This window comes from Bufo gargarizans, chromosome 3, assembly GCF_014858855.1.
Source record: "Bufo gargarizans isolate SCDJY-AF-19 chromosome 3, ASM1485885v1, whole genome shotgun sequence".
NCBI classification, from domain to species: Eukaryota; Metazoa; Chordata; class Amphibia; order Anura; family Bufonidae; genus Bufo; species Bufo gargarizans.
Window position 1 is genome coordinate 553190254 of NC_058082.1, and position 19401 is coordinate 553209654.

Below are 19401 nucleotides of genomic sequence, written 5' to 3' on the forward strand. Positions count from 1 at the left end.
CTGCTGCTGCAGAACCTCCTAATACACACCTCAGCTGGTGCAGAACCTCCTAATGCACACCTCAGCTGGTGCAGAACCTCCTAACGCACACCTCAGCTGCTGCAGACCCTCATAATACACACCTCAGCTGCTGCAGACCCTCATAATACACACCTGCTGCTGCTGCAGAACCTCCTAATACACACCTGCTGCTGCTGCAGAACCTCCTAATACACACCTCAGCTGGTGCAGAACCTCCTAATGCACACCTCAGCTGGTGCAGAACCTCCTAATGCACACCTCAGCTGGTGCAGAACCTCCTAATGCACACCTCAGCTGGTGCAGAACCTCCTAATGCACACCTCAGCTGCTGCAGACCCTCATAATACACACCTCTGCTGCTGCAGACCCTCATAATACACACCTCTGCTGCTGCAGAACCTCCTAATACACGCCTCAGCTGCTGCAGAACCTCCTAATACACACCTCAGCTGCTGCAGAACCTCCTAACACTTCTCAGCTGGTGCAGAAGCTCCTAATACACACCTCAGCTGCTGCAGAACCTCCTAATACACACCTCAGCTGCTGCAGAACCTCCTAATACACACCTCAGCTGCTGCAGAACCTCCTAACACACACCTCAGCTGCTGCAGAACCTCCTAATACACACCTCAGCTGCTGCAGAACCTCCTAATACACTCCTCAGCTGCTGCAGAACCTCCTAACACACACCTCAGCTGCTGCAGAACCTCCTAACACTTCTCAGCTGGTGCAGAAGCTCCTAATACACACCTCAGCTGCTGCAGAACCTCCTAATACACACCTCAGCTGCTGCAGAACCTCCTAATACACACCTCAGCTGCTGCAGAACCTCCTAACACACACCTCAGCTGCTGCAGAACCTCCTAATACACACCTCAGCTGCTGCAGAACCTCCTAATACACTCCTCAGCTGCTGCAGAACCTCCTAACACACACCTCAGCTGCTGCAGAACCTCCTAACACTTCTCAGCTGGTGCAGAAGCTCCTAATGCACACCTCAGCTGCTGCAGAACCTCCTAATACACACCTCAGCTGCTGCAGAACCTCCTAACACACACCTCAGCTGCTGCAGAACCTCCTAACACACACCTCAGCTGCTGCAGAACCTCCTAACACTTCTCAGCTGGTGCAGAAGCTCCTAATACACACCTCAGCTGCTGCAGAACCTCCTAATACACACCTCAGCTGCTGCAGAACCTCCTAATACACACCTCAGCTGCTGCAGAACCTCCTAACACACCTCAGCTGCTGCAGAACCTCCTAACACACACCTCAGCTGCTGCAGAACCTCCTAACACACACCTCAGCTGCTGCAGACTTTTTTTGTTTTTAAGAAGATGAGGTTGTTTCCTAACAATCTATGGAGTCCAGAGATCTCTTATAAGGTCACAGATCTGCTAAGTAACTTGTTATATCCTTATAATGTACAGCAAGCTGGAGGGGGATTTCCTCCTATACAAGGCTCTGCTCTCTGGTGCCACCAGGGGGCGATATTCAGGATACACTTCACTTACTGTAGGTGCTGAAGTGTAGGTTTCCAGGATGTCTAAGACTGAGCTTGTTGCTATGGAGACTGCTGCCAGGAAAGAAGCCACTATGGAGTCCTGTCACCTAGCAACCATCATCCTCAGCATCCCAGGGAATGGAGGAGACTGTAGAAGACACCATGCCGGAGCAGAGGGACGAGCCGAGCCCTACTGTGGAGGCGAGAGCGCCCCAAAACCCTAAAGCCAATCTGCTGTCAATGACTGAGAATGCTGGGAGTTGTAGTTTCACAGCAGCTGGAGAGACCATTGGTCAGAGATGCTTCCCAGCACTTCATGTAGGTGAGAGCGATGGTGCCAGACATTATACCGGTCACATCACCGGAGAGTTTATAATCCCTTATTATGTACAGGTCCCACACGAGGACGAGGGGGACGACGCCGGCAAGATGTCATCCGAGGAGTCCGACAGAGCGCCGGGCGGCTGGGGGTCAGACTGGAGCTTCTGGGTAAAGTGACGGAAATTAACTATCTATCTCCTATCTATTATCTATCTATCCTACGTTTTTTTCTTCACCGTCAGGGACAGCTAAGGGTTAAGTCATCTTTGGATTGGTAGATGGAAATTTCCTATAAAACGTTTCTCTTGTGGGGGATTATTTTTCCTATAAAGCGCAGTAGATTTCTGGCTCCGCCGTCCTCAGCGCCATTTATTGGCAGCCGTTACCTCAGAGCCTCTCGTAATATGGAAACAGGATCGGTGCTGTGTGACCTGCCGCATATAAACCCGCCATTCACCGAGCGCTGCTGATCTCAATCACCCGTAAAATCCACTTAAAAGGCAGAAAATGTGGATTTAGCTCCACAAGGAGCCGGATTGTTCCTGCGGTTATGGCGACTTCGGTACACCAATTACGTGTAAATGGCGATATTCACGGCAGATGAGCGGTGATACTTGTCTAGGGCAATCAGATATGCAAATGTCTAATAATAATGTCACATGACGCGCTTGTTATCGCCGCCCCCACAAGCTGCGCAGTTTGAGCAGTGACTGGTGGGGTGGAATGAGGTGTCACATGTGGCGCCACAATGCAAATGCACGGTCATCTCTGCAAGTAAAAATGGCGCCATATCCTGCGATGTGTAATCTACGAGCCGGCACCACGGTTCGGATTGCTAATTACACCCACAGGATAATCCCAGAGATTACGGTCTTCAGCCCTGTGAGAAGCAGCGTTACCATGAGCCTGCTGACTCTACGCAGTGTTAAAGGGGCCCTCCGTCCGCCATGGTGTCAAGGGGGGCCTCTAACATAGTGTCAAAGGGGGTTCTACCTCTCATACATAGAAATCATTGGGTCCCGTAGCGAGAATCAGAATTGGGCCCCCATGCTCTGGCCCCTCCCACTGCCTGCATGGCCCCTCCCTGCCACCCCCCTTTTCAACTAAAAAGAAAAAAGTACCAGTCTGACCAACCACCACGCCGCCACTCATGCACTGCATGTCCGAATTCTTATCGGCAGACTTCCCCCACCCCATCATGGAGCCCTCCAAACTTACCACCCCCTTCCCCTCACCACCATGGTGAACCACTGCAGTTTTATCGTGCCCCTCCATGAACACAGTACCGAAATCTGATGGCAAGTGAGCACCTGGCCTCACCAATGAACTGAGCCTGCTGCTGCTTAGTTACATAATGTGCCATACCCCCCATGGAGTGTGCCCGCTGCTGCTTACATTACATAATGTGCCATACCCCCCATGAGGTGTGCCCGCTCCTGCTTATTATAATTGTGCCATACCCCCATGTACTGTGCCTGCTGCTTACTGCCTATTATATAATGTGCCGTACCCCCTATGTACAGTGCCTGCTGCTTACTGCCTATTTTATAATGTGCCATACCCCCTATGTACTGTGCCCGCTGCTTACTGCCTATTATATAATGTGCCGTACCCCCTATGTACAGTGCCTGCTGCTTACTGCCTATTATATAATGTGCCATACCCCCTATGTACTGTGCCTGCTGCTTACTGCCTATTATATAATATGCCATACCCCCTATGTACAGTGCCTGCTGCTGCAGCTTAATGCATGTTGTGCCATACCCCCTCATGGACTGTATGCGCTGCTGCCTATTATATAATGTGCCATACCACCCCCATGGACTGTGCCTGCTGCTGCTCATTATATAATATACCGTACCCTCCATGGACTGTGCCTGCTGCAGCTTATTATATAATATACCGTACCCTCCATGGACTGTGCCTGCTGCAGCTTATTATATAATATACCCTACCCCCATGGACTGTGCCTGCTGCAGCTTATTATATAATATACCCTACCCCCATGGACTGTGCCTACTGCAGCTTATTACATAGTGTGCAATCACCCAATTGACTGTGCTCACTGCTACTGATAATTATATAGTGTGCCATACCCCGCCATAGACTGTGCCTGCTGCTTATTATATAGTGTGCCATATGCCCCCACCCCATGGACTGTGCCTGCTGCTGTTTCACAGTCCCCCAATGCTGACTTACTGCATACAGTGCTGTCACTGTGACAGAGTGCAGTCAGGGCTTGGGGCAGCGCTGGACTAGAGTCTGGACTGATGACGCAGCTGACGGTCAGTGCGCAGTGCGGTCAGAACAACAGGACATTACTTGCTAATAAAATACCATAAAATCCCAGCATGTCCAAACTCTTTTAATGGGACACCAGTGAACATTATAAGGATGGGGTATAATGGCTGTATGTGGTAAACTCCTGAGCTCCCTCTACTGGTGGCTGTATATATCTGTATGTAGTAAACTCCTGAGCTCCCTCTAGTGGTGGCTGTATATATCTGTATGTAGTAATTTCCTGAGCTCCCTCTAGTGGTGGCTGTATATATCTGTATGTAGTAATCTCCTGAGCTCCCTCTAGTGGTGGCTGTATATATTTGTATGTAGTAATCTCCTGAGCTCCCTCTAGTGGTGGATGTATATATCTGTATATAGTAATCTCTTGAGCTCCCTCTAGTGGTGGCTTTATATATCTGTATGTAGTAATCTCCTGAGCTCCCTCTAGTGGTGGCTGTATATACCTGTATGCAGTAATCTCCTGAGCTCCCTCTAGTGGTGTCTGTATATATCTGTATGTAGTAATCTCCTGAGCTCCCTCTAGTGGTGGCTGTGTATATCTGTATGTAGTAATCTCCTGAGCTCCCTCTAGTGCTTGCTGTATATATCTGTATGCAGTAATCTCCTGAGCTCCCTCTAGTGGTGGCTGTATATATCTGTATGCAGTAATCTCCTGAGCTCCCTCTAGTGGAGGCTGTATATATTTGTATGTAGTAATCTCCTGAGCTCCCTCTAGTGGTGGCTGGATATATCTGTATGTAGTAATCTCCTGAGCTCCCTCTAGTGGTGGCTGTATATATCTGTATGTAGTAATCTCCTGAGCTCCCTCTAGTGGTGGCTGTATATATCTGTATGCAGTAATCTCCTGAGCTCCCTCTAGTGGTGGCTGTATATATCTGTATGCAGTAATCCCCTGAGCTCCCTCTAGCGGTGGCTGTATATATTTGTATGTAGTAATCTCCTGAGCTCCCTCTAGTGGTGGCTGTATATATCTCTATGTAGTAATCTCCTGAGCTCCCTCTAGTGGTGGCAGTATATATCTGTATGCAGTAATTGTATGATTTTCCTAGTCTATGACGTAAAGTCATGATTTTATGAAAGACACGAAGGCGAGTATTGCATAAATCTCTCTTTACTGACTACCACAGCAGCAAAGAAAATCAACAGAACTTAGCATATAACCATGGCAACTTGCCCTCCCCTCCAGAGTCCCTATATCCTCTTTCTTGGCGGATGCCACCAAAACCACCAAACGAAAAACCGATGGAACTGTAGGAAACAGGAACCGAACACAGGAACCGAAGAAAAACAATCTTCCGGATGCACCCTGGATACAGCAGACTAAGGAACCGTATGGACGTAACTCAGGTACAGCAGATTAGATGTTCATCCTGCAAAAATATAAAGTGCATGAAGAGTGTGTTAACACCCCAAGAGGTAGAAAAAAAAAGTATGCATGAAAGAATACAAACACAAAATCCTAAATGCATCAATCTACTTAGGATAAAGGATACAATCATAAATTAATCAATAACCTATAGGAGGAAAAACCCCAGAATAAAAATAAATCAAGGGGGGGGGGGGGGGACAGATGAGAGGTGGGCAATACTCGCCTCCGTGTCTTTCATAAAATCATGACTTTACGTCATAGACTAGGAAAATCATACAATTTTATTTCAAGACACGGAGGCTCCTATTGCAGGTTCAAAGCTGAGAAACAATAGAGGAAAAAGCGTGCGGCTGAGGACGAAAGTAAAACTCCCTAAACGTAGAAACTCTGGACCAATCAGCAATCCTCATGATGTCCTCCAAACGAGCGCCGGCCACAAGCATAGAAACAGAGGAAGCGCTCCGCAAAGAGTGGGCGGTAAAGATGGAAGTGTCCACTCCTGCCAGCGACATGATCCATTTGACCCAGCGCGCCAGCGTGGTGGAAGTGACCGGAGCGAAAGATCGACGGAAGGAAAGAAATAAGTGTGGAGAGTCGGGAGAGCGATGCCGAGAAGTTCTAGCTTCATACTAACGGAGACAAGCCGCCGGGCAAAGGGCTGGAACAGTTGGGAAACTGGGATATAACACAGAACGGATTTGCGTCTTGGTCCGACGAGTGATATAAAAAATAACACCCTCGGGAAAGAAGGATCTGGTGTCGTAGACCAGAGCACGAACGTCCGACACTCTCTTACAAGATATGAGACAGAATAGAGTGACGAGTTTAGCAGACAACTGACGCAGGGAAAGTTCAGAATTGGACGGCCAAGAGGAGAAAAAGGATAAGACCAGAGAGACGTCCCATGAAGAAGAAAATCGAGGTCTGGGAGGACGGGATAACCTAGCGCCCTTAAGCAAACGGCAAACCAATGGGTGCTGGCCCGCCGGGCGACCCTCAAAACCCTGGTGGAGCGACGAGATAGCGGATCTGAAGAGGTTGATGGTCCGATATGCTTTACCCTCCTCAAACAAGGCCGTGAGGAACTGGAGAATTTCCGTTACAGCGGCTGAAACGGCATCCACACTTCGTGCCCAGCTCCAGCTAGCCCAAGATCTCCAGGCTGCTCTATAGGCCCGTCTCGTGCCGAGGGCCCATGAATTCTCCAGAAGTCTCTGAGTTGCCTCCGAAAACTCAAAGCTGGCTCTGGCAAACCTGATATTCTGCAGGCCAGCAGTCGCAAAGAGGCATCCGCGAGGATTGGATGCTGAAGACCTCCTGAGCTGAGGAGGAGAAAAGGAGACGACGGAAGAAGTAATGGAGGAAGAAACAGTAATTCCAGAAGTTGAGGGAACCACGACTGGGAGCTCCAAAAGGGGACAATGAGGACAAGGTCCGCCAACTGATAGCGCACCTGATTGAGAACACGAGGAATCATGGAGAAGGGGGGAAAGGCATAATGCAGAAGACCGGACCAATCTTGTAGGAAGGCGTCTACCGCCTCTGCGCCTGGGTTTGGGCGCCAACTGAAGAACCGGGGCAAATGCGCGTTCAGGCGAGAAGCAAAGAGGTCGATAGAAAATGGACCCCAGAGTGAAGAAATGTTGGAGAATACCTGAGCGTCCAATTTCCAGTCGCTGCCATGCCTGAGATATCGAGAGCTCCAATCTGCCTGAACGTTGTGAAGTCCGCAAAGATACTCCGCAACCACCGTGATATTCTGGTGAAGGCAGAAAGACCAGAACTCCTTGGCCAAATGAGACAGCATGGCCGAGCGGGTTCCGCCCATGGCGTTTACGTAACGGACCGCAGAGACATTGTCCATACGCAACCTGATGCACGCTTTGGCAATGTCCTTCGTGAAACTGCGAATGGCAAAGGAGCCTGCAAGAAGTTCCAACGCGTTGATATGGAGCGAGGTCTCGTCCTCCGACCACCGGCCGCCGGTGGACACTCCGTTGCAATGTGCTCCCCAACCGAGGAGACTGGCGTCCGAATCCACCGTTAAATCCACTGTGGATCCACCATTGGAGTTCGTCTCTGGTCTCCGGGTCCAAAGAGATCAAATCCGCGTAAGAGGCCCCCGCCCCCCTGAAGATGGGCAGTTTTCAAGCGCTGTAGGGACCGGTAGTGGAGAGGAGCCGGGAAGACCGCTTGAATAGATGAGGAGAGGAGACCAATGATCCGGGACAGATGTCTCAAGGAGAACCGAGGCATGGCAAGCGTTCTGCGCAGTTCCTTGCGGATCGCACGGACCTTCGACATCGGAAGGCTGAGAGTTTCCGCCCTGGAGTCCACCGAAAATCTGAGGAACTCCATCGTCTGGGAGGGAATCAGGATCGACTTCTCGATCGACCCAGATGTTCCCGCTACAGGAGCTAAAGGAACGGTAGTAGGTGGTTGTGGGGGTGACCCGGATGGGGATTCATCATATGCCTCTAGGTCCTCAAAACCGGCCTCCTCATCAGAGCCGATATCAGAATCGGTCTCAGGCATAGCGTGTGCTCTGGCACATTTCCATCTCCACCTGCCTGGCGGGATAAGGCTCGTTTGCACGGATTCAGCACGTTCTCATGGGTGGCTATAGACACACCAATCTCATTGTTTCTGGAGGCATGAGTGACCGTGGGCGGGATTGAAGACGGATCCCTGGGGGGGATAGCCCGCAGGGCCTCTGAGATAGAGAGAGTGTAACTGATCTCCTAGCACCCCGACCGGGTACCTCCGTTGATGGATGCTCCCAGTGCTTCCCGAGGACTCCAAGCACTCCGCTGTACACCAAAACCACCACAGGAGCCAGGAACAGCTCTTACAAGAGCTAGTAGTTATAGCCAGGGGAGTATAGCAAATCTTCAGCGTATAGCAATCCCCACACACGAGACGAGGCTCTATGTTGAATGTAAAACAGCAACTCTTTAATGGGTTCTTTTTCTGCCTTTTTTGCAGGTCTCCTAGCAAGGGACACTCCCCCTGGGGCCCTTGTAGAAGACTGTGACAGTTTATATTTTAGCCAATCACATGCATTTACAGTATTGAAACCTTCCCAGCAATTGTACACAAAACCCCCTTCCCTCTGTCTGTAACGCAATCAACAAAATACAATTAGCATTGTCTTTGACGCAATTAACTAACACACTGGCATTGTCTGAGACGCAATAACTAACACACTGGCATTGTCTGAGACGCAATCAACAGAATACAATTACCAATAACACAAAGGCTACAACCCACATAGAATCCTTCCCTCTGCCTGTGATATAACCATGGTTAACATAATTATCACAGGCAGGAGAATACACAATGTCCTCTGTCCTGGAGACAACCGAGTTGTAATTCAATTATCTCTCAGGACAGAGGGCAATCGCCAATACACACAGAGAGACAATGGAACAGACCTCACTACTCAACGTATACAATGTCCCACCCTTTACAATACACATAGACATTTAACATCCCAACATAGCATGTAAAAGTCTCTTGGGCCTTGCTGTACTCATGGCTTTTCTGTCCAAAACAGTTCCACAGATTTAAGCTGTGCAGCCGGTCTGTCTTCTCCTTCAAAGTTAGTATGGGCCATAATCCTGGGGCAAGAGGCTGGCAACCAGGCCTCTCCAAAACCCAGTGGTGAGGTTGGTTTCGCCACAGAGAGAAAGGGTATGGGACATGGATCCCATAGCAGCAGATATGGCCTCAGCTACAGAGTGCTGCAAAATCTCAGCTTGGGAGCTAAAATCAGAGGAGGCGGCAGAAATCTCCCTGGGTGGTAGAGGTGGAGAAACCTCCGGGTCAGAGGCGACAGCCAAACGGCTGGGGGAACTATATTGCCGAGACATGGTAGTAAGATCAACAGAGAGGATAAAATATGGATCCCAGCTGTGCATGGGAAAGAGAGAGACTGTAGGGAGCACTAATTGGCGCAGAAAGGGTTAACAGGGAGAGTTTTCCTCACCCAGTGAACGGAGCCTGTGGAGCCGCTGTCCGCCGTATGAGGAAGGTGACGAAAGCGGAAGGGGCGTGACCATGACGAGGGCGGGAGCGCCGCAAGCGCGCAGAACAGCAGGGAGAAGAAAGGCGGGGAGAGTCCGGAACCAGCCGGGAATATGGCTGCCGAAATCACGCGAGCGGCGGAGATCTCGCGAGAACTCGGCCGTGAGGGAAGCAGGACGCAGAGCGGCCGCCGGGGAGAACTGAAGCAAAGAGGACGGGGGCGAGAACAGGCAGCGGAGTGGAGGGGTGAAGGTGAAGGGCAGGGGAACGGAGACACCAGAACCAACAGACAATGGGGGAAAAACTGACGAATCTAATAAAAATAAAACCAACAGGCAATATGAAAGCACCCTATAAAGGGAAAATATATATAACAAGCACAGGGGAAAAAAATCACAATGAAAGGCAATACAACAACATTATAAAATAGACAAAACCCTGCTGAACAGAAAGAAGCAACTTATCTGTGGCAGCAGCAAAGAAAGAGGAGGTGCTACTGGCCCATGGACTCTTTATAGGGACTCTGGAGGGCAGGGCCAGTTGCCATGGTTATATGCTAAGTTCTGTCGATTTTCTTTGCTGCTGTGGTAGTCAGTAAAGAGAGATTTATGCAATAGGAGCCTCCGTGTCTTGAAATGAAATCTCCTGAGCTCCCTCTAGTGGTAGCTGTATATCTCTGTATGTAGTAATCTCCTGAGCTCCCTCTAGTGGTGGCTGTATATATCTGTATGTAGTAATCTCCTGAGCTCCCTCTAGTGGTGGCTGTATATATCTGTATGTAGTAATCTCCTGTGCTCCCTCTAGTGGTGGCTGTATATATCTGTATGCAGTAATCTCCTGAGCTCCCTCTAGTGGTGGCTGTATATATCTGTATGTAGTAATCTCAGCTCCTTCTAGTGGTGGCTATATATATATCTGTATGTAGTAATCTCCTGAGCTCCTTCTAGTGGTGGCTGTAAAAATCTGTATGTAGTAATCTCCTGAGCTCCCTCTAGTGGTGGCTGTATATATCTGTATGCAGTAATCTCCTGAGCTCCCTCTAGTGGAGGCTGTATATATATGTATGTAGTAATCTCCTGAGCTCCCTCTAGTGGTGGCTGTATATACCTGTATGTAGTAATCTCCTGAGCTCCCTCTAGTGGTGGCTGTATATATCTGTATGCAGTAATCTCCTGAGCTCCCTCTAGTGGTGGCTGTATATAGCTGTATGCAGTAATCTCCTGAGCTCCCTCTAGTGGTGGCTGTATATATCTGTATGTAGTAATCTCCTGAGCTCCCTCTAGTGGTGGCTGTATATATCTGTATGCAGTAATCTCCTGAGCTCCCTGTAGTGGAAGCTGTATATATCTGTATGCAGTAATCTCCTGAGCTCCCTCTAGTGGAGGCTGTATATATATCTGTATGTAGTAATCTCCTGAGCTCCCTCTAGTGATGGCTGTATATATCTGTATGCAGTAATCTCCTGAGCTCCCTCTAGTGGTGGCTGTATATATCTGTATGCAGTAATCTCCTGAGCTCCCTCTAGTGATGGCTGTATATATCTGTATGCAGTAATCTTCTGAGCTCCCTCTAGTGGTGGCTGTATATATCTGTATGTAGTAATCTCCTGAGCTCCCTCTAGTGGTGGCTGTATATATCTGTATGTAGTAATCTCCTGAGCTCCCTCTAGTGATGGCTGTATATATCTGTATGCAGTAATCTTCTGAGCTCCCTCTAGTGGTGGCTGTATATATCTGTATGTAGTGAGCTCCTGAGCTCCCTCTAGTGGTGGCTGTATATATCTGTATGCAGTAATCGCCTGAGCTCCCTCTAGTGGTGGCTGTATATATCTGTATGCAGTAATCGCCTGAGCTCCCTCTAGTAATGGCTGTATATATCTGTATGCAGTAATCTACTGAGCTCCCTCTAGTGGTGGCTGTATATATCTGTATGTAGTGAGCTCCCTCTAGTGGTGGCTGTATATATCTGTATGTAGTGAGCTCCCTCTAGTGGTGGCTGTATATCTGTATGCAGTAATCTCATGAGCTCCCTCTAGTGGTGGCTGTATATATCTGTATGTAGTGAGCTCCCTCTAGTGGTGTCTGTATATATCTGTATGTAGTGAGCTCCCTCTAGTGGTGGGTGCAGACAGGCAGAATATTATCATGTTCCTTTCTGCAGTGTATTAGAGCTCTGCTCTGGGAGCACAGAGGTGATTTCTGGTCGCCCACTGCTTGTTGCTCAGAGAAGGGTCCAGATAGGGCAACCCCCATCTCCATCTGACAATCCCATATAAAGAGCAGTTTAAATCTAGAGATCTTTGATTCGTCTTTATTCTTTTCTCAGTGTTTTGCAGTTGTGACATAGAAGTGCACCCACCTTTCCCAGACTCCTGAATGGCGTCATCCATTTTCCAGTACTTCCTGGTGTAACTCTTATGATTACTGAGTCTTCTGGTAATGTCAGGGTGGGGGACGCCTCATGCTCCCCAGTACATAGAAATCATGTGATGCCTGGAAGCCGCTCATGACCAGTAATTGCTGTGACTCACTATATGGCGGTTTATTACAATAATCACAGAGGAGGGCGGCATTATTTACAGCTGCTTTGTCATCACATGATCTCGAGGAAAGCGGTAATGTCTCATAGAATCTATGCTGTCCACTGTAGTGAAGTGGTAGATACACCCCCCATCAGATAGACACCACAGTAAATATCACATGAGCACTCCCATAATGCTTCATAACAGTGACATCCACAGTGCCCCATAACAGTGACATCCACAGTGCCCCCATAACAGTGACATCCACAGTGCCCCCATAACAGTGACCTCCACAGTGCCCCCATAACAGTGACATCCACAGTGCCCCCATAACAGTGATATCCACAGTGCCCCCATAACAGTGACATCCACAGTGTCTCCATAACAGTGACATCCACAGTGCCCCCATAACAGTGACATCCACAGTGCCCCCATAACAGTGACATCCACAGCGCCCCATAACAGTGACCTCCACAGTGCCTCCATAACAGTGACCTCCACAGTGCCTCCATAATAGTGACATCCACAGTGCCTCCATAATAGTGACATCCACAGTGCCTCCATAACAGTGACATCCACAGTGCCTCCATAATAGTGACATCCACAGTGCCCCCATAACAGTGACATCCACAGTGCCCCCATAACAGTGACATCCACAGTGCCCCCATAACAGTGACATCCACAGTGCCCCCATAACAGTGACATCCACAGTGCCCCCATAATAGTGACATCCACAGTGCCCCCATAACAGTGACATCCACAGCGCCCCCATAACAGTGACATCCACAGCGCCCCCATAACAGTGACATCCACAGCGCCCCCATAACAGTGACATCCACAGTGCCCCCATAATAGTGACATCCACAGTGCCCCCATAACAGTGACATCCACAGCGCCCCCATAACAGTGACATCCACAGCGCCCCCATAACAGTGACATCCACAGTGCCCCATAACAGTGACATCCACAGTGCCCCCATAACAGTGACATCCACAGTGCCCCCATAACAGTGACATCCACAGTGCCCCCATAACAGTGATATCCACAGTGCCCCCATAACAGTGACATCCACAGTGCCCCCATAACAGTGATATCCACAGTGCCCCCATAACAGTGACATCCACAGCGCCCCATAACAGTGACCTCCACAGTGCCTCCATCAATAGTGACTCACATGCCTCCAGAATAGTGCCTCCATAATTAGTGGACCATCCACAGTGCCAGTCCATAAAGTGAAAATCCACAGTGCCTCCATAATAGGTGACATCCACATGGCCTCCATAATAGTGACATCACAGTGGCCCTCCATAACAGTGACCTCCACAGTGCCGTCCATAATAGTGGACATCCACAGTGCCTCCATAATAGGGGACAATCCACAGTTGCCTTCCATACAGTGGACATCCCACAGTGCCTCCATAAACAGGGGACATCCCAAGTGCCCTCCATAATAGTGAACATCCACAGTGCCCCATAACAGTGGACATCCACAGTGCCCCCAATAACAGTGACATCCACAGTGGCCCCCATAACATTGCCATCCACCAGGGCCTCATAACAGTGAACATCCCAGTGCCCCCATAAACAGTGGACATCACAGTGCCTCCAATAACAGTGACATCCACAGTGGCCCCCATAACAGTGACATCCACAGTGCCCCCATAACAGTGACATCCACAGTGCCCCCCATAACAGTGACATCCACAGCGCCCCCATAACAGTGACATCCACATGCCCCCATTAACAGTGACACCTCACAGTGCTCCTGTAACCAGAGTGGACATCCACAGTGCCCCATAACAGTGATATCCACAGTGCCCCCATAAGAACAGTGAACATCCACAGTGCCCCCATAACAGTGACATCCACAGTGCCCCCATAACAGTGACATCCACAGTCGCCCCATAACAGTGACATCCACAGTGCCCCCATAACAGGTGACATCACAGTGCGCCCCATAACAGTGACATCCACAGTGCCCCCCATAACAGTGACATCCACAGTGCCTCCATAACAGTGACATCCACAGTGCTCCCATAACTAGTGACATCCACAGTGCCCCCATAAACAGTGACATCCACAGTGCCTCCCATAACAGTGGACATCCACAGTGCCCCAATAGTGACATCCACAGTGCCTCCATAACAGTGACATCCACAGTGCCTCCCATAACAGTGACTCCACAGTGCCTCCATAACAGTGACATCCACAGTGCCCCCTAACAGTGACATCCACAGTGCCCCATAACAGTGACAATCCACAGTGCCTCCATAACAGTGACATCCACAGTGCCCCATAACAGTGACAATCCACAGTGCCCCCATAACAGTGACACCACAGTGCCCCATAACAGTGACATCGCAGATCAGTGCCCCCATAAGCAGGGACATCCACAGTGCCTCCATAACAGTGACATCCACAGTGCCCCCATAACAGTGACATCCACAGCGCCCCCATAACAGTGACATCCACAGCGCCCCCATAACAGTGACATCCACAGTGCCCCCATAACAGTGACATCCACAGTGCCCCCATAACAGTGACATCCACAGTGCCCCCATAACAGTGACATCCACAGTGCCCCATAACAGTGACTCCACAGTGCCCCCATAACATGACATCCACAGTGCCCCCATAACAGTGATATCCACCAGTGCCCCCATAACAGTGACATCCACAGCGCCCCATAACAGTGACCTCCACAGTGCCTCCATAACAGTGACCTCCACAGTGCCTCCATAATAGTGACATCCACAGTGCCTCCATAATAGTGACATCCACAGTGCCTCCATAACAGTGACATCCACAGTGCCTCCATAATAGTGACATCCACAGTGCCTCCATAATAGTGACATCCACAGTGCCTCCATAACAGTGACCTCCACAGGCCTCCATAATAGTGACATCCACAGTGGCCTCCATAACAGTGACATCCACAGTGCCTCCATAACATTGACATCCACAGTGCCTCCATACAGTGACATCCACAGTGCCTCCATAATAGTGACATCCACAGTGCCCCATAACAGGTGACATCCACAGTGCCCCCATAACAGTGACATCCACAGTGCCCCCATAACAGTGACCATCCACAGTGCCTCCCTAACAGTGACATCCACAGTGCCCCCATAACAGTGACATCCACAGTGCCTCCATAACAGTGACATCCACAGTGCCCCCATAACAGTGACATCCACAGTGCCCCCATAACAGTGACATCCACAGTGCCCCCATAACAGTGACATCCACAGTGCCCCCATAACAGTGAATCCACAGCGCCCCCATAACAGTGACATCCACAGGCCCCATAACAGGACATCCACAGTGCCCCATAACAGTGACAATCCACAGTGCCCCCATAACAGTGACATCCACAGTGCCCCCATAACAGTGACATCCACAGTGCCCCATAACAAGTGACATCCACATGCCCCCATAACAGTGACATCCACAGTGCCCCATAACAGTGACATCCACAGTGCCCCCATAACAGTGACATCCACCAGTGCCTCCATAACAGTGACATCCACAGTGCCCCATAACAGTGACATCCACAGTGCCCCCAGTACAGTGACTCCACAGTGCCTCCATAACATGACATCCACAGTGCCTCCATAACAGTGACATCCCAGTGCCCCCATAACAGTGACATCCACAGTGCCTCCATAACAGTGACATCCACAGTGCCCCATAACAGTGACATCCCAGTGCCTCCATAACAGTGACATCCACAGTGCCTCCATAACAGTGACATCCACAGTGCCTCCATAACAGTGACATCCACTGTGCCCCCATAACAGTGACATCCACAGTGCCTCCATAACAGTGACATCCACAGTGCCCCCATAACAGTGACATCCACAGTGCCCCATAACAGTGACATCCACAGTGCCCCATAACATGACATCCACAGTGCCCCATAACAGTGACATCCACAGTGCCCCCATAACATGACCTCCACAGTGCCCCCATAACAGTGACATCCACAGTGCCCCATAACAGTGACATCCACAGTGCCCCATAACAGTGACATCCACAGTGCCCCCATAACAGTGACATCCACAGTGCCCCCATAACATGACATCCACAGTGCCCATAACAGTGACATCCACAGTGCCCCCATAACAGTGACATCCACAGTGCCCCATAACAGTGACATCCACAGTGCCCCCATAACAGTGACATCCACAGTGCCCCCATAACAGTGACATCCACAGTGCCCCCATAACAGTGACATCCACAGCGCCCCCATAACAGTGACATCCACAGTGCCCCCATAACAGTGACCCACAGTGCCCTAACAGTGACATCCACAGTGCCCCCATAACAGTGACATCCACAGTGCCCCCATAACAGTGACATCCACAGTGCCCCCTAACATGACATCCACAGTGCCCCCATAACAGTGACATCCACAGTGCCCCATAACAGTGACATCCACAGTGCCCCATAACAGTGACATCCACAGTGCCCCTAACAGTGACATCCACAGTGCCCCCATAACAGTGACATCCACAGCCCCCATAACAGTGACATCCACAGTGCCCCCATAACAGTGACATCCACAGTGCCCCTAACAGTGACATCCACATGCCCCATAACAGTGACATCCACAGTGCCCCCATAACAGTGACATCCACAGTGCCCCCATAACAGTGACATCCACAGTGCCCATAACAGTGACATCCACAGTGCCCCCATAAAGTGACATCCACAGTGCCCCCATAACAGTGACATCCACAGTGCCCCCATAACAGTGACCCACAGTGCCCCCATAACAGTGACATCCACAGTGCCCCCATAACAGTGACATCCACAGTGCCCCCATAACAGTGACATCCACAGTGCCCCCATAACAGTGACATCCACAGCCCCCATAACAGTGACATCCACAGTGCCCCCATAACAGTGACATCCACAGTGCCCCCATAACAGTGACATCCACAGTGCCCCCATAACAGTGACATCCACAGTGCCCCCATACATGACATCCACAGTGCCCCCATAACAGTGACATCCACAGTGCCCCCATAACAGTGACCACAGCCCCCATAACAGTGACATCCACAGCGCCCCATAACAGTGACATCCACAGCGCCCCCATAACAGTGACATCCCAGTGCCCCCAACATGACATCCACAGTGCCCCCATAACAGTGACATCCACAGTGCCCCCATAACAGTGACATCCACAGTGCCCCCATAACAGTGACATCCACAGCGCCCCCATAACAGTGACATCCACAGCGCCCCATAACAGTGACATCCACAGTGCCCCATAACAGTGACATCCACAGTGCCCCATAACAGTGACATCCACAGTGCCCCCATAGTGACATCCACAGTGCCCCCATAACAGTGACATCCACAGCGCCCCCATAACAGTGACATCCACAGTGCCCCCATAACAGTGACATCCACAGTGCCCCATAACAGTGACATCCACAGTGCCCCCATAACAGTGACATCCACAGTGCCCCCATAACAGTGACATCCACAGTGCCCCCATAACAGTGACACCACAGCGCCCCCATAACAGTGACATCCACAGTGCCCCCATAACAGTGACATCCACAGTGCCCCCATAACAGTGACATCCACAGTGCCCCCATAACAGTGACTCCACAGTGCCCCCATAACAGTGACATCCACAGTGCCCCATAGTGACATCCACAGTGCCCCATAACAGTGACATCCACAGTCCCCCCTAACAGTGACATCCACAGTACCCCCTAACAGTGACATCCACAGTGCCCCCTAACAGTGACATCCACAGTGCCCCCTAACAGTGACATCCACAGTGCCCCCATAACAGTGACATCCACAGCACCACATAACAGTGACATCCACAGTGCCCCCATAACAGTGACATCCACAGTGCCCCATAACAGTAACATCCACAGTGCCCCCATAACAGTGACATCCACAGTGCCCATTAACAGTGACATCCACAGTGCCCCCATAACAGTGACATCCACAGCGCCCCCATAACAGTGACATCCACAGTGCCCCCATAACAGTGACATCCACAGTGCCCCATAACAGTGACATCCACAGTGCCCCCATAACAGTGACACCACAGTGCCCTAACAGTGACACCCACAGTACCCCATAACAGTGACATCCACAGTGCCCCCATAACAGTGACATCCACAGTGCCCCCATAACAGTGACATCCACCGTGCCCCATAACAGTGACATCCACAGTGCCCCCATAACAGTGACATCCACAGCGCCCCATAACAGTGACATCACAGTGCCCCCATAACAGTGACATCTACAGTGTCTCCATAACAGTGACATCCACATGCCCCCATAACAGTGACAGCCACAGTGCCCCATAACAGTGACATCCACAGTGCCCCCATAACAGTGACATCCACAGTGCCCCCATAACAGTGACATCCACAGTGCCCCCATAACAGTGACATCCACAGTGCCCCCATAACAGTGACATCCACAGTGCCCCCATAACAGTGACATCCACAGTGCCCCCATAACAGTGACATCCACAGTGCCCCATAACAGTGACATCCACAGTGCCCCCATAACAGTGACATCCACAGTGCCCCCATAACAGTGACATCCACAGTGCCCCCATAACAGTGACATCCACAGCGCCCCCATAACAGTGACATCACAGCGCCCCCATAACAGTGACATCCACAGTGCCCCCATAACAGTGACATCCACAGTGCCCCCTAACAGTGACATCCACAGTTGCCCCATAACAGTGACATCCACAGTGCCCCCATAACAGTGACATCCACAGTGACCCCCATAACAGTGACATCCACAGTGCCCCCATAACAGTGACTCACAGCGCCCCCATAACAGTGACATCCACAGTGCCCCATAACAGTGACATCCACAGTGCCCCATAACAGTGACATCCACAGTGCCCCATAACAGTGACATCCACAGTGCCCCATAACAGTGACATCCACAGTGCCCCCATAACAGTGACATCCACAGCGCCCCCATAACAGTGACATCCACAGTGCCCCCATAACAGTGACATCCACAGCCCCATACAGTGACATCCACAGTGCCCCCTACAGTGACATCCACAGTGCCCCCATAACAGTGACATCCACAGTGCCCCATAACAGTGACATCCACAGTGCCCCCATAACAGTGACATCCACAGTGCCCCCATAACAGTGACATCCACAGTGCCCCATAACAGTGACATCCACAGTGCCCCATAACAGTGACATCCACAGTGCCCCCATAACAGTGACATCCACAGTGCCCCCTAACAGTGACATCCACAGTGCCCCCATAACAGTGACATCCACAGTGCCCCCATAACAGTGACATCCACAGTGCCCCATA

The 19401-nt window shown here is 50.5% G+C and overlaps 1 protein-coding gene and 1 long non-coding RNA gene across 2 annotated transcripts in view; one reads left to right on the forward strand and one right to left on the reverse strand.

Annotated features, from left to right (window-relative positions):
• The first annotated feature begins 5273 nt into the window (after positions 1–5273).
• The window catches only part of GRAMD1C (GRAM domain containing 1C), a 178435-nt gene continuing 164307 nt past the window's right edge, over positions 5274–19401 (forward strand). The window contains exon 1 of the mRNA XM_044284158.1: positions 5274–5494. Within this exon, the coding sequence (XP_044140093.1) occupies positions 5447–5494 (48 nt within the window). The 5' untranslated portion in view covers positions 5274–5446. The remainder of the gene's footprint in view (positions 5495–19401) is intronic.
• Positions 5398–19401, reverse strand: part of LOC122930647 — a 53330-nt gene continuing 39326 nt past the window's right edge. The window contains exon 5 of the long non-coding RNA XR_006388153.1: positions 5398–5517. This is a non-coding gene — a long non-coding RNA (uncharacterized LOC122930647). The remainder of the gene's footprint in view (positions 5518–19401) is intronic.